The sequence below is a fragment of the Salvelinus sp. IW2-2015 genome, linkage group LG30, assembly GCF_002910315.2.
Source record: "Salvelinus sp. IW2-2015 linkage group LG30, ASM291031v2, whole genome shotgun sequence".
In the NCBI taxonomy this organism is placed as follows: Eukaryota; Metazoa; Chordata; class Actinopteri; order Salmoniformes; family Salmonidae; genus Salvelinus; species Salvelinus sp. IW2-2015.
Window position 1 is genome coordinate 14160413 of NC_036869.1, and position 27668 is coordinate 14188080.

Below are 27668 nucleotides of genomic sequence, written 5' to 3' on the forward strand. Positions count from 1 at the left end.
ACAGAAAGCCTTTAGTTGACAATTACAGAGATCATACGTTCTTTCCTGTAGTTTCTTGACCAAGTTTGCTAACACACTAGCAGCAGGGATTTTGCGCCCATCCTCCATACAAAGACCTTCTCCAGATCCCTTCAGGTTTCGGGGCTGTCGCTGGAAATACAGACTTTCAGCTCCCTCCAAAGATTTTGTATGGGCTCAGGTCTGGAGACTGGCGCTAGGCCATCCAGGGACCTTGAGATGCTTCTTACGAGCCACTTCTTAGTTGCCCTGGCTGTGTCTTTCAGGTCGTTGTCATGCTGGAAAGACCCAGCCACGACCACATCTTCAATGCTCTTACTGAGGAAGGAGTGTTGTGGCCAAGATTCTCGTGATCATGGCCCCATCCATCCTCCCTCAATACGGTGCAGTCATCCTGTCCCCTTGTGCAGAAAAAGCATCGCCCAAAAAATGATGTTTCACCTCCATGCTTCCAACGTGGGATGGTGTTACTTGGGGTTTGACTCAATCCTTCTTCTTCCTCCAAAACATGGCGAGTGGAGTTTAGACCAAAAAGCTCCTATCTTTTTCTCATCAGACCACATGACCTTCTCCATTCCTCCTCGTGATCATCCAGATGGTCATTTGGCAAACTTCAGGGACGGGCCTCGGACATGCGCCTGGCTTGAGCAGGGGGACCTTTGCGTGCGCTGCCAGGATTTTTAATCCATGACGGCGTAGTGTGTTACTAATGGTTTTCTTTGAGACTGTTGGTCCCAGCTCTCTTCAGGTCATTGACCGAGTACTGGCGTGTAGTTCTGGGCTGATCCCTCACGCTTCTCATGATCATTTGATGCCCCGCACGAGGTGAGATCTTGCATGGAGCCCCAGCGAGAGGTTGCATTGACCGTCATCTTTGAACTTCTTCCATTCTTTCTAATCAATTGCCCAACAGTTGTATGCCTTCTCACCAAGCTGCTTGCCTATTGTCCTGTAGCCCATCCCAGCCTTGTGCAGAGTCTACAATTTTATCCTGATGTCCTTACACAGCTCTCTGGTCTTGGCCATTGGAGATGTTGGAGTCTGTTTGATTGAGTGTGTGGACAGGTGTCTTTTATACAGGTAACGAGTTCAAAACAGGTGCAGTTAATACAGGTAATGAGTGGAGAACAGGAGGGCTTCTTAAAAGAAAACCTAACAGTTCTGTGAGAGCCGGAATTCTTACTGGTTGGTAGGTGATCAATACTTAAGTCATGCAATAAATGCAATATTAATTACCTTAAAACCAAATATTAAGTTCTGCTTTTCTGATGTATCAAATACTTATGTCATGCAATAAAATGCTAATTAATTACTTACAAATCATACAATGTGATTTTCTGGATTTTTGTTTTAGATTCCGTCTCTCACAGTTGAAGTGTACCTATGATACAAATTACAGACCTCTACATGCTTTGTAAGTAGGAAAACCTGCAAAATCGGCAGTGTATCAAATACTTGTTCTCCCCACTGTATATATATATACTGAACAAAAAAATAAACGCAACATGTAAAATGTTGGTCCCGTGTTTCATGAGCTGCAATAAAATATCCCAGAAATGTTCCATTCGCACAAAAAACGTATTTTTCTCAAATGTTGTGCACACATTTTTTTTACATCCCTGTTAGTGAGTATTTCTCCTTTGCCAAAATAATCCATCTGACATGTGTGGCATATCAAGAAGCTGATTAAACAGCATGATCATTACCCAGGTGCACCTTGTGCTGGAGACAATAAAAGGCCACTTTTAAAATATGCAGTTTTGTCATACAACACAATGCCACCGATGTCTCAAGTTTTGATGGAGCATGCAATTGTCATGCTGACTGCAGGAATGTCCACCAGAGCTGTTGACACAGAATTGATAGTTAATTTCTATACCATAAGCTGCCTCCAAAGTCATTTTGGAGAATTTGGCAGTACGTTCAACCAGCCTCACAACCACAGACCTCGTGTAACCACGCCAGCCCAGGACCTCCACATCCGGCTTCTTCACCTGTGGGATCGTCTGAGGGAGAGGTGGGGGGGTGATGCGGAGTATTTCTGTCTTTAATAAAGCCCTTTTGTGGGGAAAACTCATTCTGATGGACTGGGCCTGGCTCCCCAGTGGGTAGGCCTGGCTGCACTCCTGCCCAGTCATGTGAAATCCATAGATTAGGGCCAAATGAATTTATATCAATTGACTGACTTCTTTGAAATTGTTTCATTTATATTTTTGTTCAGTATATATATATACTTTTTGGGGTGTGTAAAATGTGTATATTTATAGGTCTCTAGATCTCAAAATGTCTTCCCTGTTAAAATAAAGGTTAAATAAAAAATAATAAATTGTCAGGAGAATACAACTAGGAGTAGAGCATTTGTGGCTGTAATGACGTTTTGCTCACTTGATGTAGCCCACCTGCGGGCGGTGGCTGAGGTGCCAGCGGTAGGATGTCTTGTCCCTCCACCCCACATTCCGGGGGTCCTTCCACAGCAGGGTGACCTCGCCCGGGGTGTCGCCCGTGTGCCACAGGGCGTTCCGGAGGTACTCGCCTGGACCCGTACTTGACTTCACTGCCTGTAGAGAAAAGTGAGTAAAGTCAAGTGTGTGGCTGTGGTAATCTAATATCTATTACATTTGGAGTTGAGGCATGTAGCTGGAACTACACAACTGGATGGCGTGGGATTATTTACACAAGACTACTTTGAAGGTCTAAAAACATCTGACAAACGTCTGATGTTTGTGTTGGTGTAATGTCCCTTTAAAGCCAACTGGTGCAGTTTCCTGTGTGCCCCACCTTTAGTTGCAGGCCTGGCTGAGCCATGGCCCTAAAAGGCAGCGACTGCCAGTAGGTCTGCTCCGTCTGTTTCCACATGACCACGTAGAAGCTGGACGAGTCCTGGTAACCAAAGATGAAGCCCACGTAGTCATCGTCTGTGGCTGTGTTGATGTGGAACGTCCCTTCAAAGTCTACCCCGTTAAAGGCTGTGTAGCCTGGTGGCGATTGAGTGGAGGGAGAGAGAGCGAGATACTTGACTTTTCATTTTTTTGAGACATCTTCACTTAAAAAGGAGAGAATGTGGGTAAAGAGGGGGGGGGACGGGGGGGGGGGCAGAGAAAGACAGGAAGAAAGATACACCGACGAGTGGCAGAAGGAGGTTTACAGAACTTACCTATGACAAAAGGGTCACTGGTTCATAGGTGTTGAACAATTTCCATACTAAGAATATAATTCGACATGCTAATGGAATTGAAGTAGCATAGAATATAATGTTTTGTTTTTATATGGGAATATTCCAAATGGGTCACTCGATTGGCCAATGCCACTTGGGTTGTTTGGGGCATCGCCTCGGGGTTAGGAGTGAACGTCTGAGTAGTTTTCTGAAGTCGGTCATATGTGACTTCGAGCGCTCTCTGGACACACGGTAATCAAGTTCTATCACGGAGTCGTTGGTTCAAAGTCCTATTCTCGCACATGTCACGAACCCATTTCCCTGATTGGATAAGGGGGACACAAATAGACAACATACACATCTGAGAACGACAGATGGGGCATGGGAGTAGTAGCTGAAATGAGGTTATGTAGTACATGCACGATGGACAGTATAGGTTAGGACAAAACATGGTGGGCCTGTTGGTAAGGTTTGCCAGGAGTCAGATATGGCAAACTATTTAATCAGTAACGACTTCTTACGTCTACTTTAATTTCGCAGGTAAAAAGTGCGTACCTCGTGTGTGTGTCTGGAAGCTGACAGAGTTGGGCCTTTTAATCTGGTAACCTTCTCAGTGTGAGTTGCATATCTCGACAGTCGCCCCGTGTGACGTTTGTCTTTTAGTGCACGTGATGTCGAGAATCGAAGTTTACTCACTGTTCCAAAATGTGAGTTCGACACCCAGTCACGCTGCTGGCTAATTATCTATAGGGTTAATGTTTCAACTAGTCATTTCAAATGATTTTTGAATAGAGTTTTAATTGAGGTGTGTTTACAGCTCTCACATGGATTCACCATCAGTGGGGGAGAAACAAGTATTTTGATACTCTGCCGATTTGCAGGTTTTCCCTACTTAACAGCATGTAGAGGTCTGTAATTTGTATCATAGAGTAGCACTTCAACTGTTGAGAGACGGAATCCTAAAAACAAAAAATCTCGCCTTCCAGAGAATACAGATTGGTAATGATTTGTAAAAGTTTAATTTTAGCATTTTATTTGCATGAATGAAGTATTTGAGTACATCAGACAAAGCAGAATTAATATTTGGGTGAAACTATCATTATAGGGGGTTGTTCTGGTTATATCGTGTTGTGTTTCTAATGTAGCCCACCGTTATGGTATGGTATGGAGCTAATGTATTAATGTTTTTATTCACGTTTTTCAAGTACTGGGTGACAATCATGCATTCCAATTCTTGCATATGATTTGATGGCCAGATATGATGTGTGGTAAAGATACTGTCCTTTTAATGATGAGCTATGTAGTATGATTTGCAGCTACAGTTGAGAGTCGGAAGCCAATAGGATTTAAACTCAGTTTTTCACAATTCTGGAATTTAATCTAGTATAGAATTTCCTGTTTTAGTTGTTGGGATACCTTTATTTTCAGAATGTGAATGGAAGAGTATAGTAGTAGAGGAATTGATTTGGATTCATGTTATTTTTTTCTATCAATTCCAGTGGGTCAGAGGAGTGTTGTACATGCACTTCAATTAGTATATTTGTAGGATTGCTTAATTGTTTAACTTGGGTTCAACTTTCGGTAGCCTTCAAAGCTCCACATAAGTTGGTGAATTTTGGCCATTTCCTCTGACAGGAGCTGGTGTAACTGAGTCAGGTATGTAGGCCTCCTTGCTCGCACACGCTTTTTCAGTTCTGCCCACACATTTTCTATGGAATTGAGGTCAGGGCTTTGTGGTGGCCACTCCAATACCTTGACTTCGTTGTCCTTAAGCCATTTTGCCACAACTTTGGAAGTATGCTTGGGGTCATTGTCCATTTGGAAGACCCATTTGCGACCAAGCTTTAACTTCCTGACTGATGTCTTGAGATGTTGCCTTAATATATCTACATCATTTTCCTTCCACATGATGCCATCTATTTTGTGAAGTGCACCAGTCCCTCCTGCAGCAAAGCACACCCACAACATGATACTGCCACCCCCGTGCTTCACGGTTGAGATGTTGTTCTTCGGCTTGCAAGCATCCCCCTTTTTCCTCCAAAAATAACGATGGTCATTATGGCCAAACAGTTCTATTTTTGTTTCATCAGACCAGAGGACATTTCTCCAAAAAGTATGATCTTTGTCCCCATGTGCAGTTGCAAACCGTAGTATGGCTGTTTTTATGGCAGTTTTGGAGCAGTGGCTTCTTCCTTGTTGAGCGGCCTTTCAAGTTATGTCGATATAGGACTCATTTTGCCGTGGATATAGATACTTTGTACCTGTTTCCTCCAGCATCTTCACAAGGTCCTTTGCTGTTGTTCTGGGATTGATTTGAACTTTTCGCACCAAAGTACGTAGATCTCTAGGAGACAGAACGCGTCTCCTTCCTGAGCGGTATGACGGCTGCGTGGTCCCATGGTGTTTATACTTGCGTACTATTGTTTGTACAGATGAACGTGTTACATTCAGGCATTTGGAAATTGCTCCCAAGGATGAACCAGACTTGTGGAGGTCTACAATTGTCTTTCTGAGGTCTTGGCTGATTTCTTTTGATTTTCCCATGATGTCAAGCAAAGAGGAACTGAGTTTGAAGGTAGGCCTTGAAATACATCCACAGGTACACCTCCAATTGACTCAAATGATGTCAATTAGCCCATCAGAAGCTTCTAAAGCCATAAAATCATCATCATTTTCTGGATTTTTCCAAGCTGTTTAAAGGCACAGTCAACTTAGTGTATGTAAACMTCTGACCCACTGGAATTGTGATACAGTGAAATAATCTGTCTATAAACAATTGTTGTAAAAATGACTTGTGTCATGCACAAAGTAGATGTCCTAACCGACTTGCCAAAACTATAGTTTGTTAACAAGAAATTTGTGGAGTGGTTGAAAAATTTGTTTTAATGACTCCAACCTTAGTGTATGTAAACTTCCGACTTCAACTGTATGTGTGGCGCCATGTTTGTTGACCTCATACAATTTATTCACGTAAACGTCTGTTAGACCAACGATGTTATAACAAAACGAGGTGAAGGGATGGTTCACTCGTCTTTCGAGTAAAGTTTCGGAATTGAATGATGGAAGTGAATGATGTTAGACAACACACCCCCTTCAACAATGCATAGTGCAAACAGACCCAACTCATCTTGTAACCTCTTACCTTTGGTTGACGCGAACAAACAAACAAACAGGGCAGCGCGCACAACGTCGGATTACTTTTATTCGATTTTTAGAAAGAGTTTTACTCAATTATTTAGATCATTGGTGAGGTCACCAGTGATGTGATGAATTGTAAATAGTAAATTCTATTAGCTAATTCATATTATGGTTTCTGTCATCCGAGAGTTAGCTAAATATGACTGCTTGTGTTAGGTCCCTCTTTCCTCAGTTAACACCACGACTAATGTGGCCAGCTCAAACACTGACTGTTGCGTCAATCGTAACTGTACCTTCTAAATAAGTGTTCTAATCACACCGGTTTGAGCGTACGCTGCAGGGACCACTGTAGAATGATCACACCCGTTTGTTCATACGTGTCAAAGGGTTAAAACTCTGTGCTTCAAAGCATTTCTTTCCCTGGAACTCCTTCCATACCATCAGTGTCTGTCTGGCTGGGGTTAGGGATGAGACGACAGTTATCTGGCCCGGGAGGTCTCGCATCTGGAATGCCATCGTTGTCGTCGTCATCGTCGCATTCGTTGCCGATGCCGTCATTGTCTGAGTCCAGCTGGGAGCTGTTAGGGACGTCTGGACAGTTGTCCCTTGAATCCTGGTGGCCATCCCCATCCCTGGACAAGATTGGGACATTAGGAGAAGGCTCAAGTATACAACCTGAGATCATGGGCAGGTTGTATACTTATTGTAAAATTATGTTTTTTACACATCTTGTACGTGACACGAAAAAGACAGCTTTACCTGGTTCAGCCTGGTTGTCATCTGGTTATATAACCAGATATCAACCCCAAAATAGCTTCTTTATGTTGTTCTGAAGTCCCCTAAACCAGAAAACTAGTAAGAGCACTCACATGTCCTGGTTGGTGTCACACACATCTCCCACCAGGTCGTTGTCTATATCAGACTGAACGGAGAAAAGACGTTTCAAAGATTTCCTCAATAAACTATATTTTTATTTCAACTCTCTAGAATGTTATTCTTGACCTCTGACCTGCATGGGGTCGTTGACTTCCGGGCAGCTGTCACAGGCGTCCCCCACTCGATCCCCGTCACGGTCAGTCTGCATAGGGTTGGGCACCTTGGGACAGTTGTCCAGCACGTTTGGGATACCTGGCGAGAGGACAAGGAGGAGGAAGATGAACGATTCAATTATGGTTTTGGGCCGGGAATTCACAAAGGGTCTCAGAGTAGAGTGCTGATGATCTAGGATTAAGTCCTCCCTGTTCATATACTCTTCTTCATTATGATTGACAGGCAAAAGTGATCCTATATCAGCACTCCTACTCTGAGATTCTTTGTGAATACGGGGCCTGGAGGGCGGAAACACTTCCGGGAACACTTGCAAAACAAACACTTCCATTCTCTCCCTCTATTCATGAACTAAATCAGACAAGGAACACAATCAGTAATATAAATCAATCAATTAACTACCAGGTGGGAAGAAACCGCGGCAGTACTTTGGTCCTTGTGGGACAGTAATTAGCCTACCATCCCCATCAATGTCATTGTCACAGGTGTCCCCAGCCCCGTTTCCATCTGTGTCCTTCTGGCTTCCATTGGGAACGTTGGGGCAGTTGTCACACGTGTCCCCATATGAGTCTGTGTCCGAGTTCTATTTTCCATGGCAACACATTTTGGGGAAAATGACATATTTTGGTTGTTGTCTTTTTCTTGTTGCTAAAAAGACATTGAAGGGAAGAAAATGACATATTGGTTTCCTTACCCCGTAAGCAGTATAGGGACAAGGTAAGACAGAAATCCATGCGTTGGTTTAGTTTAGTTTCCACATGCAATATTTTAGCGTTTCTGGCACAAATCTTATTCAAGTCATGGGACCGATATTAGCATTTTTCGCCCATCATGTTCAGATAACAATGTCCCTTATAGTTTATCTGAACATGATGGGCGAAAAATGCTAATATCGGTCCCATGACTTGAATGAGATTTGTGCCACAAATGCTAAAACATTAGCATGTGGAAACAATGCCAGGGAAACTTTGCTGGAAACCAATGTGTCATTTTGTAATTTGGGTGAACTATCCCTTTAACAACATCCCTTTAAAAGTATATTTAGCCTATTGAGATGTGCTATGCATGTCTTACCTCGCAGGAGACCCTGACAGCACCCTTTATGACACAGTGGGCGTTGACGTCACAGGGGTTGAAGCCCAGCGTGGCGCAGGACCTCCGCAGGAAACAGCCCACCGTCTGGTTGCCTACGAAGCTCTCCTTACACGGACCACACCTGAACGAGCCCTTTGGTGGGAGGGCGAGATGGAGAAGGGAGTTGGGGTAAGACAGAAGGGGAGAGAGAGGGAGACAGAGAGAAAGACACAGAGAAAGGGAATCATGTATTTCTTGTGATAAAATATTTCACCAAGCAACCTCTGACTCCCTTTCCACTACTGACCTCTGTGTTGATACAGACAGAGTTGGGCACGCAGGACTTGGAGAGGTCAGCACACTCATCCACATCTGTGCACTTCTATATAGACAGGCAAACACATCAATTTAAGGACAAAACACATCAGACCACCTATTATCATGACCATAGAGGCAATCACTTTGACACAGTGCACATCTATGTATACAGTGGGTGAGAAGAGGTGTCAATAGTGGTGGTGGTCTGTGCCTGCTGTGCATGTGTGTGTGCACAACGTTTATGTATGTGTGTAGGGTTAGGGAAAATAGGATTTTTAATGGTCAAACATTTTTACACTCCAAGAAGTGCTGACATTTCACGAAAACAAAGTGTGTGTGTGTGTCAAGGGGTCTCATGTTGGTCAGACCTGCTTGTGGCTCTTGGCAAACTCCACCCCAAGCCCGCTAAGGAGGGGTCCTGAGAAGCCGACGGGACATGGTTCACAGGTGAAGCCCTTTGCCGTGTTTACGCACCCCTCGGGCGAGAAACAGGGCCGGGCTAGAGCACACTTAGACATAGAGAGAGACAGAAAGTAACAATACATATATCAGTGTATTTGTGTTTTTGTCACACCTCAAAGTGCTTCATTTGATGAAGATTGGTCGCCAAACATCAACTTTCTAATTGTTACTCTGCAGCTGGGTCGTCTGGGGAAATATTGTTCCACCTTAGCGGCAAAGCTTTTGGGAAACTCAACCAAGAATGTTTAAGAAATGATGGGAGCATATCATGCTATCATCTTGTGGTGCTAAAGAAATATAAATAAGACCCTTAGAATACCTCGTCAATGTCCTGGCAGTGGGTACCATTCCCCGTCATGCCGTCTGGGCAGGCACCACAACGGTACCCTGGGTACTCCCAGGTCTCTGTACAGGCCAAGCCCTTATAGCAGGGGTTGGGCTCGCAGCGAGAGTGGGTCTCATGGAAGCCTGGTTAACAAAGATATAGAGCATACCAGAGCTGGGTTCAAAATAAGATTTGAAATCTTTCAGCATGCCTTCGAGCCTGCACAAAGTGCCATATGGGCAGGGTTTGCACTTAAACGGGCAATCTGCAGTTGCTACATACATTTTTGAACTTAGAAATGAATTATATGTATCCATTGATTCTTGAAGAATATAACTTATAAATGCTTAATGAGCTCAGTTCAACTGTCACATCCTATCAGAACCCAAAATATAAGCTTGTTTTACTCCAATGTTTGTAAACAAATTAAATGTAAACACACACTGTATAGCCTCAAAACTATCATTTTTGGTATCATGGATGGTCAGTCCTTGCATCAATAGCTCTGTCTATGAATTTGAGAGTGGTTACATTTCTTCCTCTTATATTGCTAAATTGAAAGGGGCAATTTTTCCATTGGTTCCATTGCACCCAGCAAGATCAATTAAACACAGCTAAAGTACTTCATATATTTCAATCTCTCTTTCTCTCTCTGACTTCCTGTGGTTCTCATCTCTTTTTGTTGATCTTTTCTTTATATGAATCCCCTCTGTTTTATACACGGAGGCCCAGCCTGATGGTATGGTACTGCTCTTCATACACTCACCACACACTTGGCACTCCAAGATAGTGTTCCTAATCAGAGACATCTCCTTTACCTGTGAAGACCACAAACATACAGTAGTCACCAGAACTGTTTAATGTATTCAACTAAATGTAGTATACTGTAGTTGCTCTATAGAACAGTAGTATACTGTAGATGCTCTATAGAACAGTAGTATACTGTAGTTGCTCTATAGAACAGTAATATACTGTAGTTGCTCTATAGAACAGTAGTATACTGTAGTTGCTCTATTAGAACAGTGGTATACTGTAGTTGCTCTAATAGAAAAGTAGTATACTGTAGTTGTTTATAGAACATAGTATAATGTAGTTGCTCTATAGAACAGTAGTATACTGTAGTTGCTCTATAGAACAGTTAGTATACAGTAGTTGCTCTATAGAACAGTATTACAATGTAGTTGCTCTATAGACAGGGGTGTTCAACTGGGGATGTACAGGGGGTCCGCCACATTTTTAAAGTGGAAAATTGTAATGTTTTATTTAATGAATATCGCTAGTAACAACCAATGAACTAATTTTGAATTATATACCTACAGTAGAAAATGGAAAATATCTTCTTTCTAATGATGTCAACTTATTTCTCAACTCCTAATATTGAGTAAATTAGCACTCATTGGAGCCAGTTCCACTCACTGGAGTATCTGACAAGGCTTTTGAAAAGGCACCCTCGAATTGGTTACCAGTGCTGCTGGCTGCACTTAAGCTTTATCGACTTTAAGACATGAATTTTTGCAAACCTTTGTTTAGCCAGCTAAACAGCTGCTCTTAGCGAAAATGTGTTTGGGAGTGATCTTTCTAGCTTATAGGCAATAATGTCGGCTGTGGATGTCAAAATAATGAGAAACTATCTAGCAAATCTATTCATTTTAAAATATGATAACTTCTCCTTGCCTGATGATAAAACATGACATATAATGGGGCCCTGTTTGGTTCCTGGGAGGAGGTTCCTGGGCAAGAAAAGCTTGAAAACCCGTGCTATAGAACACTGCCATCTCTCAAACAGTACTTTCTTGTTTATGTGAGCACACAATTGTTGAACCTGCACATTTCTGCTTGTTTCCTCTCTTCTTTCATCTCTCTCTTTTAGTCCACGCTCACCCTCAGTCCCTGTGCCTCTTATCCAGTCACCCCCCCCCCCGCCTTCTCCCCTCTCCTCTTTCATTCCCCCTCAAAGGCCTCTTCCCCCTGGCCTCTTCCCCCTCTCATTCTCTCTCCATCTCTTACCTGTTCCCTGATGTCCTCTCGGAGTTCGCCAAGAATCTGGTTGAAGATGATCAGCTGGCCAATCAAAGCCTTGGTGTGGTCACCTGACACAGTGATGTCCAAGCATTAGAACATAAGCACAGGGAAACCATTGAAGTAAATGATAGCATTATACCGGTAATTATAATTGTTAGGTAGCATTTGGGTAGGGGGAGGTTGATAAACCAGTGTTTCTGATTGATACTCACCCAGAATGGCATTGACATCTGCGCTAACTATGGAGACAAGAAAGTCCAATTTAATCATAACACACTACTCATTTTAATATACTATTCCTAAAAATGCCTTTCACAGACATGAACTAGTACATGTAAACAGAGATGGAAAAAGGACAACCAACATGACAATTATATGTTAGTTACGTGGGCTCACCACTAGAGGGGGCTAAAGTGATAAGAATACACTACTGAGATTAGCTTCTGCTGACCAAATACCTAATGTGACGTTTGGGTAGGAGGAACAAGTGGATGGAAATATATATCAGCAGATATCAAAGTGAACAGTCTCTATAGACAGACAGGTTTCCTCCCACAATGTACCAATGTTCTGCCTTACATGTCTGTACATAATAAATGTCAGTTTGGCACAGAGGAAAATGTAGAGTTGGGACATCTGGCTTTACTACATCACTGTCTTATCCGCAAGTTACCCTAGCGTAAACCCCCAGACACAAAATGTAGTTTTTTTGTTACCAAGACAATGTCATTAATCCCAGATCTAGTGATGTTACTCCTAGATCTGAGTTTCTATGACTAAAGTGAATATAACATTATACACTGAGTTTACCAAACATTAGGAACAACCTCCTAATACTGAGTTGCACCTAGGGCTGTGGCGATCACAAATTTTGTCAGCTGGTAATTGTCAAGCAAATAACTGCCGGTCTCACGATAATTGACCGTTAATTAACAAACACATTTAGCATCTTCTGGCTTCCACACAGCCTACAAGCCACTGATGCAGACCTTTGGAACATCTACATTTTAAAAAGTATAATAAATCCATGCAATATAGCCCACACCTTCACAATAAATCCATTATTTAATTTAGACAGGTCCAAAGAAACATGATATGAAGAAAATGTAGTCTATTGCAGAAGAACAGAATAGCATACTCTGAGTTGTCCTTATGTTAGGTACTGATCTGGCTATGCCATATGGCTGTGGGCTACACTAGTTCATTTAGCAGACAAGATTTGCTTAGAATTCCGTGGCATTATTTTCTAGTATTTTCTAGTATAAATTAGAAAGGGTCTTTTCTCTAAACGATTTGAGGGAGTGTGCACATGCAGCTATTCTTTGTTGAGCGGTTAACAAAGAAACAGGTACTCCTACATGCTTAATTTAGAGTTATTTATGTAACTTTAGATATGATACAAAGGCTTGTCTATGTTTTGATTTTTAATACATTCTAAGGCTGCATGACGCGACTCTAATGATTATTTTAAAAAAAGTTGAATGAAAGGCATGAGCTCTATTTGTTTTTCATCAGTCTATCATTCACAATTTGACAAACACTTGATAATGCCTTGAATTTCCCAGCGACATCCCCTTTGTGTGGCCGTAATTCCCCCCAAAAATATCCATGCCTTTTGTGGCCAGTGGCTGTTGTGCTCTTGGGCTGAATATAATAATTATAATTCCTGCTTGCTCCAAAGCACCTCTCACTCACATGGCTCTGTCACGGATCCCTTGGAACTTTCATTACGCACACCTGTCCCCTATTCCCACGGATTAGTACTTGTACAGTTGAAGTCGGAAGTTTACATACACTTAGGTTGGAGCCATTAAAACTCGATTTTCAACCACTCCACAAATTTCTTGTTAACAAACTATAGTTTTGGCAAGTCGGTTAGGACATCTACTTTGTGCATGACACAAGTAATTTTTCCAATAATTGTTTACAGACAGATTATTTCATTTATAATTCACTGTATCACAATTCCCGTGGGCCAGAAGTTTACATACACTAAGTTGACTGTGACTTTAAACAGCTTGGAAAATTCCAGAAAATAATGTCATGGCTTTAGAAGCTTCTGATAGGCTAATTGACATCATTTGAGTCAATTGGAGGTGGATGTATACCTGTGGATGTATTTCAAGGACTACCTTCAAACTCAGTGCCTCTTTGCTTGACATTATGGGAAAATCAAAAGAAATCAGCCAAGATCTCAGAAAAAAAATTGTAGACCTCCACAAGTCTGGTTCATCCTTGGGAGAAATTTCCAAACGCCTGAAGGTACCACGTTCATCTGTACAACCCTGTGTCTTGTATACGTGTTTGTTTGGTCTTCATCCCCGTGCCCTTACACGGCACGCCGTAACTTGGGGGCGTAATAAAAAACCCTATTACGCATTCCTGCGCCTGTCTCCCGAATCATTGTTACCAACGTGACAGGCTCTCCATCACGTGATCGGGTCTTTCTCACAGGCTACAAGTGAAGACCGATACATCAGGGATGCAACTGCGCGTGTCTTTATCCAATTCTGAGGCGCATACTGAAGATATTGAACGGTCCACATTTAATTTGTCAGCCAACTAGGTGAGTAGGCCTAACAAACAGCAAAAGCACTAGCCTATGTCAGTCTACTATCCCCCATGGTACAAATGTTGACCTATTCTGTGCGAGAAATAAATGTTCCAAATATAGTCTGGGACAGTTGTGGGATGCGATAGATCACAAATTAATACAACCACCAGCATCCAAAACCCTTTTTTAAGCAATGAGGCTTACGCAACAGATAATAATGTTTAGCTTAAAATGTTGATAAACTATTAGGCTATTTCTTCACATTATAAGAGCAGCCATGCGCACACGGCAGTAGGCGATAAGCGTGAATGTTCCATTAACGGGAAAACACCATTATCAAAACTGACCGCACAAAGGATTATGCATGTAATGCTTTTACTATAGAGGTGCATTTTTAAACTTCAAACTCACACACTGCGTATGCCAGGTAGGCTCTACGCCTGTTGCAAAGCGGATTAATGTGCTTCATTTTAAGAAGTTATTTGGCCACTTTAGTTGTGATACAAACCTTACCAAAACATATAGGCCTATGGGCTAGGCTACATGAGTTGTGCGACTATGATTTGAAAAAGTCACAAAAAAAGGTATGTCTTCTTTCTTGTCTTATGCTGGTCATCATTCACAAGTGATAAGTGATAATAAACTCAGCAAAAAAAGAAACATCCTCTCACTGTCAACTGCGTTTATTTTCAGCAAACTTAACTTGTGTAAACATTTGTATGAACATAACAAGATTCAACAACAGACATAAACTGAACAAGTTCCACAGACATGTGACTAACAGAAATGGAATAATGTGTCCCTGAAAAAAGGGGGGGTCAAAATCAAAAGTAACAGTCAATATCTGGTGTGGCCACCAGCTGCATTAAGTACTGCAGTGCATCTCCTCCTCATGGACTGCACCAGATTTGCCAGTTCTTGCTGTGAGATGTTACCCCACTCTTCCACCAAGGCACCTGCAAGTTCCCGGACATTTCTGGGGGGAATGGCCCTAGCCCTCATCCAACAGGTCTCAAACGTGCTCAATGGGATTGAGATCCGGGCTCTTCGCTGGCCATGGCAGAACACTGACATTCTTGTCTTGCTGGAAATCACGCACAGAACGAGCAGTATGGCTGGTGGCATTATCATGCTGGAGGGTCATGTTAGGATGAGCCTACAGGAAGGGTACCACATGGGGAGGAGGGTGTCTTCCCTGTAACGCACAGCGTTCAGATTTCCTGCAATGACAACAAGCTCAGTCCGATGATGCTGTGACACACCGCCCCAGACCATGACGGACCCTCCACCTCCAAATCGATCCCGCTCCAGAGTACAGGCCTCGGTGTACCGCTCATTCCTTCGATGATAAACGCGAATCCGACCATCACCCATGGTGAGACAAAACGGTGACAAAATGGTGAGACAAAGCAGCCAACAAGTGCTCAGCATATGTGGAAACTCCAGGTGAAGCTGTTTGAGAGAATGCCAAGAGTGTGCAATGCTGTCATCAAGGCAAAGGGTGGCTACTTTGAAGAATCGAAAATCAAAAGTATATTTTGATTTGTTTAACACTTTTTTGGTTACTACATGATTCCATATGTGTTATTTCATAGTTTCGATGTCTTCACTATTATTCTACAATGTAGAAAATAGTAAAATAAAGAAAACCCTTGATTGAGTAGGTGTGTCCAAACTTTTGACTGGTACTGTATATTTGCATTTATGTCAGAGTGATTAGAGGGACAATTGAGTGCTGAGTACCAGGCAGTTAGCACGTTTGGTAGGCTACTAATGACCATCAGCAGCATCAGAGCTTGGAGAAGCCTAATTACAAGTGGAATTTGACTGCCTTCATGACTCCTGACTGCCATTGTGGCGGTCATACGGTCCCCATAACAGCCCTAGTTGTCTCCTCCCCTTCATCTACACTGATTTAAGTAGATTTAAACAGGTGACATCAATAAGGGATCATAATATTCACCTGGATTCACCTGGTCAGTCTATGTCATAGAAAGATCAGCTTTTCTTAATGTTTTGTATACTCAGGGTAATAAATTAGTATGAGGATCGTTTGTATGTGTTTATGGTTGTATACAAAGATTTTACCTGAATTCTGAAAATTTGTATCCCCCTGAAACGGACAGTCGGTAAGGATTCCTGCTTTGGCTATGGAGCCACCCAAAGCCAGTTGCAAAGAGTCCACTGAGCCCTGAAACACGCACACACAAGCACAGTACAGTTAAATTAATGAACTCTCTCACACACACAAAGGGGCATGGTAAGTGGCAAATCATGCTAATTTGTATTCGGAGTAAACTGTCACTTTTAAATGAATGTCTAGGCCTAGGGCTATGTTATGCAACTGACAACATGCAATGTTCCCTACAACTCCTCTGGGATTGCAGCTCCCCCAGGACTGCTGCGCTAAAGAAATACCAGCCCGTGCAGAGAAGTACAAAAAAATGTTTCCCCGTTAGTTAACACAATCAACATMTCCCTCTWCTCAAAARMTTTCATAAAATCAATGTAATATTTGCCACTTTCAATGCAACGTGACYAGCATGAGCGGTTGCGAGTAGATTAACTTGTWGTGAGATCAAAGCGAMAGCTGCATGTAGCCACGTGTGCASATMTATTCATCTTCTTTGCTAGTTATTGAGTTATGGCTCATTTCTGGTKAGCATCTTTGAAAAACGAGTCAGGTAAAGAGCTTTTTTATGTCTTAAAGGGGCAGTGTTATGTTTTGAGACAGGCTTGAATAAGCTAATAAGTAGCCAATAGGCAGAGGATACCATACATTTGTGTCTGATTCTTTGTAACAATAATAATGGTATGGGAATAATAATGCATTTTATTTTGTAAAGTGGTTTCTTGCATCAAACACAACACAACAACATTTTCTGGCACTTCCTTGTCTGAAGGACAAGTGGATAAACAGGTTAATGTTAATCCCTGCATGGTTTAAAAAAAAGTCTCATGGAATGTAATTCTACATTGAATACCAAACATTGGCTGCTACTGTAGGCTGAATGCTAGAACTGCTATTTCCATGTAAATAATATTGTTTTTAATGGTAGGCCACTCTGGTAGGCCTACATTATGATCACTGTTAAAACTGTAACTTAAAGTGGGTACAATCTCAGTGTTCACAGTAAACGCACGCAGGAAGTTGCACAGAATATTCACAACATACAAGTTTGCGCTCAGTAGACCTGAAATTTGCTCAGTGCGAAAAAAATTAGAGAGAACATTGACCCCCAGTCTTACTTAGACATATTGAGGCACATGCTCTGGGTTGTGTTCATTGGGGCACACCGTAGCAAAAAATAATCWAAATGTTGTGCAACGGAAAGCGAAACACATGTTTCTTATTGGACAAATTCTGATAGTACCTCCCAGTTTCACTCCCCTTCTGACCGTTTCCTTCTATTTTATGCCTAGTGAACATGACCCTAGTCAGTACCCGTGTACATCTGCATGCATGTCACCTGAGCGGTCCATTCAAGATAAGAGATACAAACTAGGAACAATAGCTGCAGTGTGCCCTCTCATTTGACATATTTCCTTCTACAATTTCCCCCCTCCTCCTTCCTGCTCTCTCTTTCATCCATCCTGACAGGGTGTGGCATKTATCAGTCAGATAGTCACACATGCAAACAGCACCACAGGGTTACAGATAACTACAGAGTTCTCCATATAAGCGTCAGCATGAGCCATAGAAATGTAGCTGATAGATAGGATGTGCAGCTCTAGTCCATGTTATTAAATTTTTTTGATGAAAAGTTACTTATAAAATAGTAGACATTTGACAGTTCACTCAACTTACGTACATACCCCAACCAGAAGCCATGGATTACAGGCAGCACTGAGCTAAAGCCTAGAGCTGCCACTTTCAACGAGCTGAACCTTACAAGAAATCCTGCTATTCCCTCCGATGAACCATCAAAAAGGCAAAGCATCAATACAGGACTAAGATCGAGTCATACTACACCGGCTCTGACGTTCATCAGATGTGGCATGGCTTGCAAACCATTACAGACTACAAAGGGAAGCACAGCCGAGAGCTGTCCAGTGAAACGAGCCTACCAGACGAGCTAAACTACTTCTATGCTCGCTTCGAGGCAAATAACTCTGAAACATGCATGAGAGCACCAGCTGTTCCGGAAGACTGTGTGATCARGCTCTCCGCAGCCGATGTGAGTAAGACKTTTAAACAGGTCAACATTCACAAGGCCMCAGGGCCAGACGGATTACCAGGACGGGTACTACGAGCATGCACTGACCAACTGGCAAGTATCTTCGCTGACATTTTCAACCTCTCCTTGTCCGAGTCTGTAATACCAACATGCTTTAAGCAGACCACTATAGTCCCTGTCTAAATGACTACCGACCCGTAGCACTCACGTCTGGAGCCATGAAGGGCTTTGAAAGGCTGGTCATGGCTCACTACAACACCATCATCCCAGAAACCCTAGACCCACTCCAATTTGCATACCGCCCCAACGGATCCACAGATTATGCAATCACTATTGCACTCCACACTGCTCTTTCTCACCTGGACAAAAGGAACACCTATGTGAGAATGCTATTCATTGACTACTGCTCAGCGTTCAACACTATAGTGCCCTCAAAGCTCATCAATAAGCTAAGGACCCTGGGACTAAACACCTCCCTCTGCAACTGGATCCTGGACTTCCTGACGGGCCGCCCCCAGGTGGTAAGGGTAGMTAACAACACATCCGCCACACTGATCCTCATCACAGGGGCCCCTCAGAGATGCGTGCTCAGTCCCCTCCTGTACTCGCTGTTCACTCACGACTCCAACACCATCATTAAATTTGCCGATGACACAACAGTGGTAGGCCTGATCACGGACAATGACGAGACAGCCTATAGGAAGGAGGTCAGAGACCTGGCCGTGTGGTGCCAGGACAACAACCTCTCTCTCAACGTGATCAAAACAAAGGAGATGATTGTGGACTACAGGAAAAGAAGGACCGAGCACGCCCCCATTCTCATCAATGGGGCTGCAGTGGAGCAGGTTGAGAGCTTCAAGTTCCTTGGTGTCCACATCGCCAACAAACTAACATGGTCCAAGCACACCAAGACAGTCGTGAAAGGGCACGACAAAACCTATTCCCCCTCAGGAGACTGAAAAGATTTGGCATGGGTCCTCAGATCATCAAAAGGTTCTACAGCTGCACCATCCTGATTGGTTGCATCACTGCCTGGTATGGCAACTGCTCGGCCTCTGACCACAAGGCACTACAGAGGGTAGTGTGAACGGCCCAGTACATCACTGGGGTCAAGCTTCCTGCCATCCAGGACCTCTATACCAGGCGGTGTCAGAGGAAGGCCCTAAAAATTTTCTAAGACTCCAGCCACCCTAGTCATAGACTGTTCTCTCTGCTACCGCACGGCAAGCAGTACCGGAGTGCCAAGTCTAGGTCCAAGAGGATTCTAACAGCTTCTACCCCCAAGCCATAAGACTCCTGAACATCTTGTCAAATGGCTACCCAGACTATTTGCAGTGCCCCCCCCCCCCCCCTTTTTACACCACTGCTACTCTCTGTTGTCATCTATGCATAGTCACTTTAATAACTCTACCTACATGTACATACTACCTCAGCTAACCCGTGCCCCCGCACATTGACTCTGTATCGGTACCCCCCTGTATATAATATCGCTAATGTTATTTTACTGCTGCTCTTTAATTACTTGTTACTTTTATCTCTTATTCTTATCCGTATTTTTTTTAAACTGCATTGTTGGTTAGGGGCTCGTAAGTAAGAATTTCACTGTAAGGTTTCACTGTACCTGTTGTTTTCATCGCATGTGACTAATAAAATAAAATGTTATTTGATAACTAATATCTACGACATCTTATTAGCCATGCAAAATCTAGGTAATTTGCTTAAGTGGCATAGATGTCAGTTGTGGATAGAAGATTAGGCATGTAAAACAACCATACATGAGCAACACTATTAAAATGAGGAATTCATTGTGGTCAGGCTGGGTTTGTGTTTCATGTACTGTATGGCCTAATTACCTAATTAGGTGATTTATATGGGGACCTTGAATAGTCCCTGTATTTGCTTTGGTCTTATAAAAGCGTATCTGTCAGACTCCTGCCAACTACATACAAGTAGTGTAGTACAAATTATTGAGTTAGGAAGTATGATTAGAGACTTTGAGTCTGAGAACATGCTCTAAAATGTGCTCTGAATAAATAGAGGTAGACTAAGCAATATGATATCATAATTTTGCAGCCCTGCCACCTTCTGCTTCACAAAAACTATTAGTTCTTCCCAATTTTTGCACTCCCTTGAGGCACACGTGCCCACATTGGGAAGACTCAATTGTGGAAGCCATAGGGCAGATTTAAATGTTGTTGTTGATTTCTGTAAGCAGGATGCCCCACTGTGTATGATGTCTACCTTTAACTTCAGTCTAGGTCTGTTCGGAACTTATTAAAGTTGTGTTTCATCACCTGTAGCCTGGCATAGGCCTTCTGCCCGTTGCGTATCTCCACAGACTCTGCCTCGGCTGGGAGCTGGACCATGGATGGCAGGACCTGTGCTGAGTCAGCCAATCGGCAGTTGACATAGAGTTCCATGTGGAGGTGGTTTCGTTGGAGCCCACCCACACGGAGGATGAGTGACTGGGTGCGTCCATCGGAGAGGCCGGGGTTCTGGAGGTTCACTGTGTGGAGTTTACCATCCTCGCGTACGTAGCGCACCAGAACTGAGAAACAGAGAGGATTCTAAGATCAGGTCATCTCTTGTGGACAGATCTACGTAAACATAACTGGTACCATAGAATCTGTCGGGAAGGAATGGGATGCGTTGGATAACGAGCAGCAGTAGTTCCTGTGTTTGGATTTTTCATCACTGGTTATTTGGACACATCAAAATTTCATAGGTGTTAGCATCTTTCAAATTACAGAAGGGAAGGGGACATTCGGTCCATAGCCCACAATCTCTCTTGGACAGATTCTCGTGAAAAGATGAAATGGCGATAATCTAGTAGTTCCTGGTTTGGAGTTTTAGACATTGATTATTTGAACGAATCAGGTTTGGATGAAGTCGGTGCTTAAACTGGTGGGGTGATTTTCAAGCCTGTGTACGGATGATAAACGCTTTCCACTAGATTCCACAGCCAGAATTGTCTCTATGATAAAAATGTATACAAATAAAATAAAAAACGTTTTTTGCCCAAGATAAACACAAGTGAAATTAGCGGAAGGGAGGGGTTTAGCCAAGAGTTTCCATATGCGAGGGAGAAGACTTCGCTTCGTAAGGTAATCACAATTGTTAATGGCATTCCCCCAGAAAGTAAAACAGGACATTCCACACTTTCAGGGGAGAATTTTACTTCTAGGTAACCGAGATTAACTTGCCTGTAATTTAGCAAAGAGAGGTGGAGATCCTCGTTCCGGTTCCGCTCCTCGTTGTAGCATCTCTTAATCCCTTCTCTTAAAATGTACTGTATGTACCCAGAACATAGAGATCAGGCAACCCTGAGCATCATTGAAGCTAGCCTACATACTGTAGAACAGTTTGTAGAACGAGAGCTCCATATGAAAAAACAACATACACAACATTCATTGTTTTGCAACTATCTTAGACGTATGGGTGTAGGGGCTAGGGGTCGATTGGGGAATCCCACTATTGGGATTGGGTGATTGTGTCTTAGTTATAGGCCATGAAGAGAATCAATTTAGGCTACACCAAAATATCTATCTACCACACTTCCCTCCCTATCCCCTCTACTGACAGTACCCCCTACCTTTGTTGACCTTGCCCATGAGGGCCACCTCCAGGTACTTCCTGTTGTCGCCTTTGTTGTAGACTCCCAACAGCACTCCTCCCAGTTTGGGTGGCAGACGAAGAGTTGACACCAGGTAAAGGTCCGACACGAAGCCCAGAGCCCCCGACATCTTTCCCACCGCGGACGCACTCTGCCTGGCATCGTGCAGCTCCAGCATGTCAATCACTGAAAGATGGAGGGGTGGTGGTGAATTACATGGGTCCGGTTTGAATACTTTGGAAATGCCTCCTTATAGTGTGCACGTGTGTAGGGTGTGAAAGGGAGGAGGGATGGATAGTGATGGAGAGGGTAGAGAAAGAGGGATATTGCAATAGAGAAAATAGGCATACACAAAAGAAAGAATGCCAAATAGATGACACAAAAAAGGAGATATCGGATGGAGTAAGAGTGAAAGAGAAAAGATGAATGAATAGACAAATGGGGGATTCATCCTTTTTGCGTTTACTGCCACTTTGGAGGGTTTATTGAGAATTTATAAGCCAGACACAAACTCAACGCCTCGTCTTCTTTCTGTTCTGCCACAAAATAAACACTATCACTGAAAAGACCAGCCTTTGCTGTCACTGTTGGTGGCAGTGTCATTAAACTTGGTGCTGCTGGAATCTTTTCTTTATGAGACGTCTCTCCATTTATGGTGAATTTCGGTGGTGTTATAATGGTAAGTTATTGGCCATGGTTGGCAATGGCGACTGACGTGGGGCTGCAATATACAGTATGTTCCTTCGCTTAAAAAAAACGGTTTCTTATATTTGTCTATGAAGATATTGGAAACACTTTGAGAGGTTGGAAATACTGTAGGGAGAAAAACATGGAGTGCAGATGACAGGAAAAGTCTTAAAATGCTTGTAACCATCATAAGTTGCAAATGTGTGCAGCAACAGAACGCAGACAAAAAATGTCATGTGTAACATTCTCAACTGTTGTAACAAGTATGTTCAAGGCCTAGTTAAGAGTTAATTTATCCTATGAGCGTTTTCCTTGACCTCTCATCCAGGTGAGTGAGTGAGAGAAAGAGAGAGACGAAAGAGATGACAGACGTTTCAGATTAGATATACCAGCCTCTCTCTAATCGTTCTCGTGTCTCCCTAGTGGCTGCCCATTCAGCAATCTGACTAAAGCCAGACATCAGGGGTGCCTCTAACCACCAATTCTCCCCTTGCAGACGCCCGTCTCTGTATACCTTCCTCCCTTATAATACAAGCCCAGGATTTGTTCAGTCTGAATTATGTTGAATATAGACCTGGACCTAATGTGTGACCAACTGCATCCGAACCCAGTTCTCTTGCACGCCAGAAGATTAGCCAACTCAGCCAGTTACAGTACTCATCTCTTCATGGTTTACCAAATCACCCGTTAGTAATGAACCTAATGCCTAGGCTTTAGCTTAGCGGGTTAATACAGTATTGTGGTGTGCAGGAGACCCGGGTTCAAAACAATAATGTATATAAACCCAGGATTGCTGATGCTATGTATTGGCCAATGAGAGGATTTGAAGCAACCGGTTGGCAATATTGGCAGTTTTGGCACCCCTCAGAAGAAGCAGTCCTCGATAGGAATGAATGGAATTCTACAGTATTTCATTTAAATGTTTCAAGAACAAAATTACATGTATTTCAGTATTTTTTTGTGGTAGTGGGGGCAGTAACATAAAAAAATGCAAAAAATTGTACTTTAAGGATTTATTTTATGTTTAGCTCACATATAATTTAAAAGTATGCATTAAGATGTATGTAATATAATAAATATAGCAAAAATAAATGTAGACATTAATAAATGCATTTGTATAGCTTCCAAAATATTTTTTACAGTGGTGGTGGAGTGCCATGTTGGAGGCTTGAAAACAGCGCTCCCTGTCAGTCATAGAGTGTATATATAAATCATTGGTTCGAACCCACTTGGTCACATCAGCACCCCAGGCATTCCATGGCATCTTATTCCATTGTCACACAATGCTAACTCCTCTTGTTGGTCACCTTTGCTTTCAATCAATTGTTCTCACTCTCTACCTTGGTCTCCACCCCATCTCAACTGCTGCGTTGCTTGTTGGTTAGTTCTACCTTGGTCTCCTCCCCATCTCAACTGCTGCGTTGCTTGTTGGTTTAGTTTCTAACTTGGCTCTCCATCCCCATCTCAACTGCTGCGTTGCTTGTTGGTTAGTTCTACCTTGGTCTCCTCCCCATCTCAACTGCTGCGTTGCTTGTTGGTTAGTTCTACTTGGTCTCCTTTTTATTTTCTTTGATGATCTTCCTCCAAGTCCTTACCATCTCACACTCATTCTCTCTTCAGTCTTCTCCCATTCTCTCTCACTTCAGATATTCCCTCTGACACATGGCTGAATGTCAAAGCTGCAAGAATTGAAGGGGGTAGAGCTCAACATCATTGGAAGTCCCGTGAGTCTGTCCTGGCTTGCAAAAACAAGGCTCTCTGCATTTGATATCGCCCTTAACAAAGTTTTTTTAAATTTTTTATCAGCCTCCACTGTTTGATCGAATCCGAAAGGTCTCCTTCTGGACACCCTCTTCTTTCCTCTATCCCCAACTTTCAGAACACTCTATTAAATCACTTGTAAACTTGGGATGGGCTTGTTCAGTAGACCAGAACACTGACCACAGCAGATAGAAATGCACCGTATAGAACAGATTCCCAATTGTATAGGTGACGAGTGAGTCCAGTCTATATAATTTCTATCTGCACCATTCTGAATGTTCAGTCCCACTTAAAGCAGCCCTAGTGAATGAAAAGTCAGAGCAGCAAAGAATTTGTGAGGTGATCCTTCTCTTTAAAGGGACTGTTGTATGGGCCAGTAACCATTAGTAATCTGTGTAATGGACAGGTGCAATTAGAATCTCTCTTTCTCGCTCTCCCTAAGTTGTAGTTGACATGCCTTGAGCTGACAGCCATTCGACCGCTGCACCATCATTGTAGGCATGTTCCTGTGAAAACCTATTGATGCCCATCATCTGTTTGGCCCCATTGCACCATATGGTTCAGCAAACACCTTAATCTGGGAGGCGGACCCATCAGTGAGTGTTCATTGTTTCACTGGTTGAATCTTATTACTATCTTAAACTGCATTTAGCAGGACATCTGGTCATCTCTATTGTATAGAGACTGCAGCCATTGTATGCAGAATTAAGAAGGAAAAGAGTAGGCTAGAGATGTTTACCGTTTCAAGTTTAGGAGCTCTTTATAAAGTAAATGTATGCTTAATATGTAATTTATTATTCTGATGGCATTGCAATGTAATGATAGAGATTATGTAATACGCAGCCACAAATATAAGGAAATTAGAAGGGGGGATTCTGGCAGGGGGGAAGTTTTCCGCACAACACGCAACAACAACAAAAAAAGGCCTTCAATTTGCATGACCTCAAATGTTGAAGAGGTGGTGGGCGATGGCAAGCATTCCACAAGAGCGCACATTTCGCGTTTGCCACATAAGTGTCTATTTGGTCTATTTTTAATACACTCGAGTCTATAGTGGTTAAATTGAACATAGCCTAATCAGAATGCTTCAACACCGCGAAAGTGAATTTGATAGGAATTACCATAATAATCATTAACCTTTTTACTATTTTACATATAAGTTGTGGCATACAGCCAGTGAACGATGCAGTGGCTTCACTTACAATGCAAGTTTACAAGTTTTACTAACATCAGAATACTATTTTGTCAAATCATGCGTTATAGTTTTCATTACCTTGCATTTCTGAAGCCCTGGTCAAGCCCAAGAGAACCGCCGCGCTCGCAAGCAGCAAACTTAGCACAAACCTCACCATATCCATCCTCAAGGCACAAGGTTAATAAACGTTACCTAAATAATATAATGTATAACTTTTCAACTGTGACTACACCGAAGTAACGAAACGTGAGTGGGAGTGTGTGAAGAACACTCCTCGACAGGCACGCTGACCAGCGCGGGTGGAGTTGTCAAGGAGTTTTAAGGCTCGCACAGTCGCGCTCTCCACGCAGGTCAGCGGGTCTCGCTCGTGATCCGCGCAGCTTGGGGGTGTGCTGCGCCGAACACTTTCCTCATCTCCCAAATGAGAAACATGAGCTGGTCTGCGAGATACTACAGACAGTGAACATGGCAATTGCCTCTGTGCGCTCCCTGTCTCCAGCTTGCATACCGATAAACTGAAAATTATTCAAAATAAATGAAAAACAAATATCACTTCTTACTGTACATGAATTGCAATCACACAATTAATGTTTAATTTTGGTGCAATGATTCCGTTTCATTTGTGTGCATACATACGATTTCCTTAATTGAGAGCTGGTAAATAAGGGATATTCATTTAATAATAGCACCATTTTATTAAAAAGCATCCCACAGGATCTAATTGACAATCCTACTAGACCAGGTCCAAACAGACAAATTTGACAACATTTGGAATGACCTGCCAGAAGCTTTGAGAATTATCTTATGTATTTATGAAAACTTGTTTTTTGGTTCAAGTACCACTGCTGAGATTATGTCATGGCTCTGGGCTTTTGCCTTCAAGTTATAGTTTTCTTTCTTTTCTGAAATGTGGTTGTAGATTGATTATTGAGACTGTTTAAACTAAAGAACAATTAGTGTGATTTCATCCATATGTTATGTCTCATTGGCAATGTTTTGGCCTACATTGTACACAATGACAACACACAGGTCAAAAGATTAATGCGGAGACAAAACATATGGTGAAAATAATATCTCCCTCCTTGTAGTAGTTGCCTGAAGTGTAGCTCATAGAACACACAAACATTGTCAGTTGGAGCCATTTTTCAGCATATTATTGAGTATGTATTTATGTATGTATTTCACTGTTTATATGCTTCAGTTCAACCTCAGCGTAAGAACCAGGGCGTGTTCAGGAGGGTGTAACATAACATAACATTCAGATAGGTATATATTGTCTCCACAAAGCATTTCTAACAAAAATATAAAACACAGCATGCAACAATTTCAAAGATTTTACAGTTACAGTTCATATGAGGAAATCAGTCAATTTAAATGAATTCACTAGGACCTAAATCTATAGATTTCACATGACTGGGAATACAGATATAATACATATATATATATATCTGTTGGTCACAGATACCTAAAAAAATGGGCCTAAGGATCTCATCACTGTATTTCTGTGCATTCAAATTGCCATTGAGAAAATGCAATTGTGTTCGTTGTCCATAGCTTAGCCTGCCCATATTTTAACCCCACTGCCACCATGGGGTACCTGGTACACGACGTTGACATCAGCAAACCGCTCGCCCACACAACGTCATACTATCTGCCCAGTACAGTTGAAACCGGGATTCATTTGTGAAGAGCCTACTTCTCCATAGGCTATCAAAGGTGAGCATTTGCCTGCTGAAGTCGGTTTCGACACTGAACTGCAGTCAGGTCAAGACCCTGGTGAGAACGACGAGCACGCAGATGAGCTTCCCTGAGATGGTTTCTGACAGTTTGTGCAGAAATTCTTCGGTTTTCCAAACCCCCAGTTTCATCAGCTGTCTAATGAAGCCCTTTTGTGGGGAAAAACAAAATTCTGATTGGCTGGGCTATGCCCTCCCAGGCCCACCCATGGCTGTGCCCCTTCCCAGGCATTTGAAATCAAAGATTAGGCGCTAATCAAATTATTTCAATTTACTGATTTCTTTATATGAACTGTAACTCAGTAAAATCTTTGAAATTGTATCATGTTGTGTTTATATTTTTGTTCAGTGTATAAATGTGTTTTTTCCCGTTGTGACAGAAACCT

General features: G+C 42.5%; 1 protein-coding gene across 1 annotated transcript in view; it reads right to left on the bottom strand.

Annotated features, from left to right (window-relative positions):
- LOC111954821 (thrombospondin-3a-like) overlaps positions 1-25919 on the bottom strand; it is a 30633-nt gene extending 4714 nt beyond the window's left edge. The window contains exons 1-17 of the mRNA XM_023974732.2: positions 25625-25919; positions 21883-22089; positions 20585-20838; positions 16201-16303; positions 11771-11797; positions 11544-11626; positions 10303-10354; positions 9531-9679; positions 9118-9258; positions 8739-8813; positions 8432-8584; positions 7817-7940; positions 7320-7438; positions 7180-7232; positions 6749-6942; positions 2797-2993; positions 2404-2576 (exon numbers count right to left, since the gene is read on the bottom strand). Of these exons, the coding sequence (XP_023830500.1) occupies positions 2404-2576; positions 2797-2993; positions 6749-6942; positions 7180-7232; positions 7320-7438; positions 7817-7940; positions 8432-8584; positions 8739-8813; positions 9118-9258; positions 9531-9679; positions 10303-10354; positions 11544-11626; positions 11771-11797; positions 16201-16303; positions 20585-20838; positions 21883-22089; positions 25625-25709 (2189 nt within the window). The 5' untranslated portion in view covers positions 25710-25919. The remainder of the gene's footprint in view (positions 1-2403; positions 2577-2796; positions 2994-6748; positions 6943-7179; positions 7233-7319; positions 7439-7816; positions 7941-8431; positions 8585-8738; positions 8814-9117; positions 9259-9530; positions 9680-10302; positions 10355-11543; positions 11627-11770; positions 11798-16200; positions 16304-20584; positions 20839-21882; positions 22090-25624) is intronic.
- Between the last annotated feature and the right edge of the window lie 1749 nt (positions 25920-27668).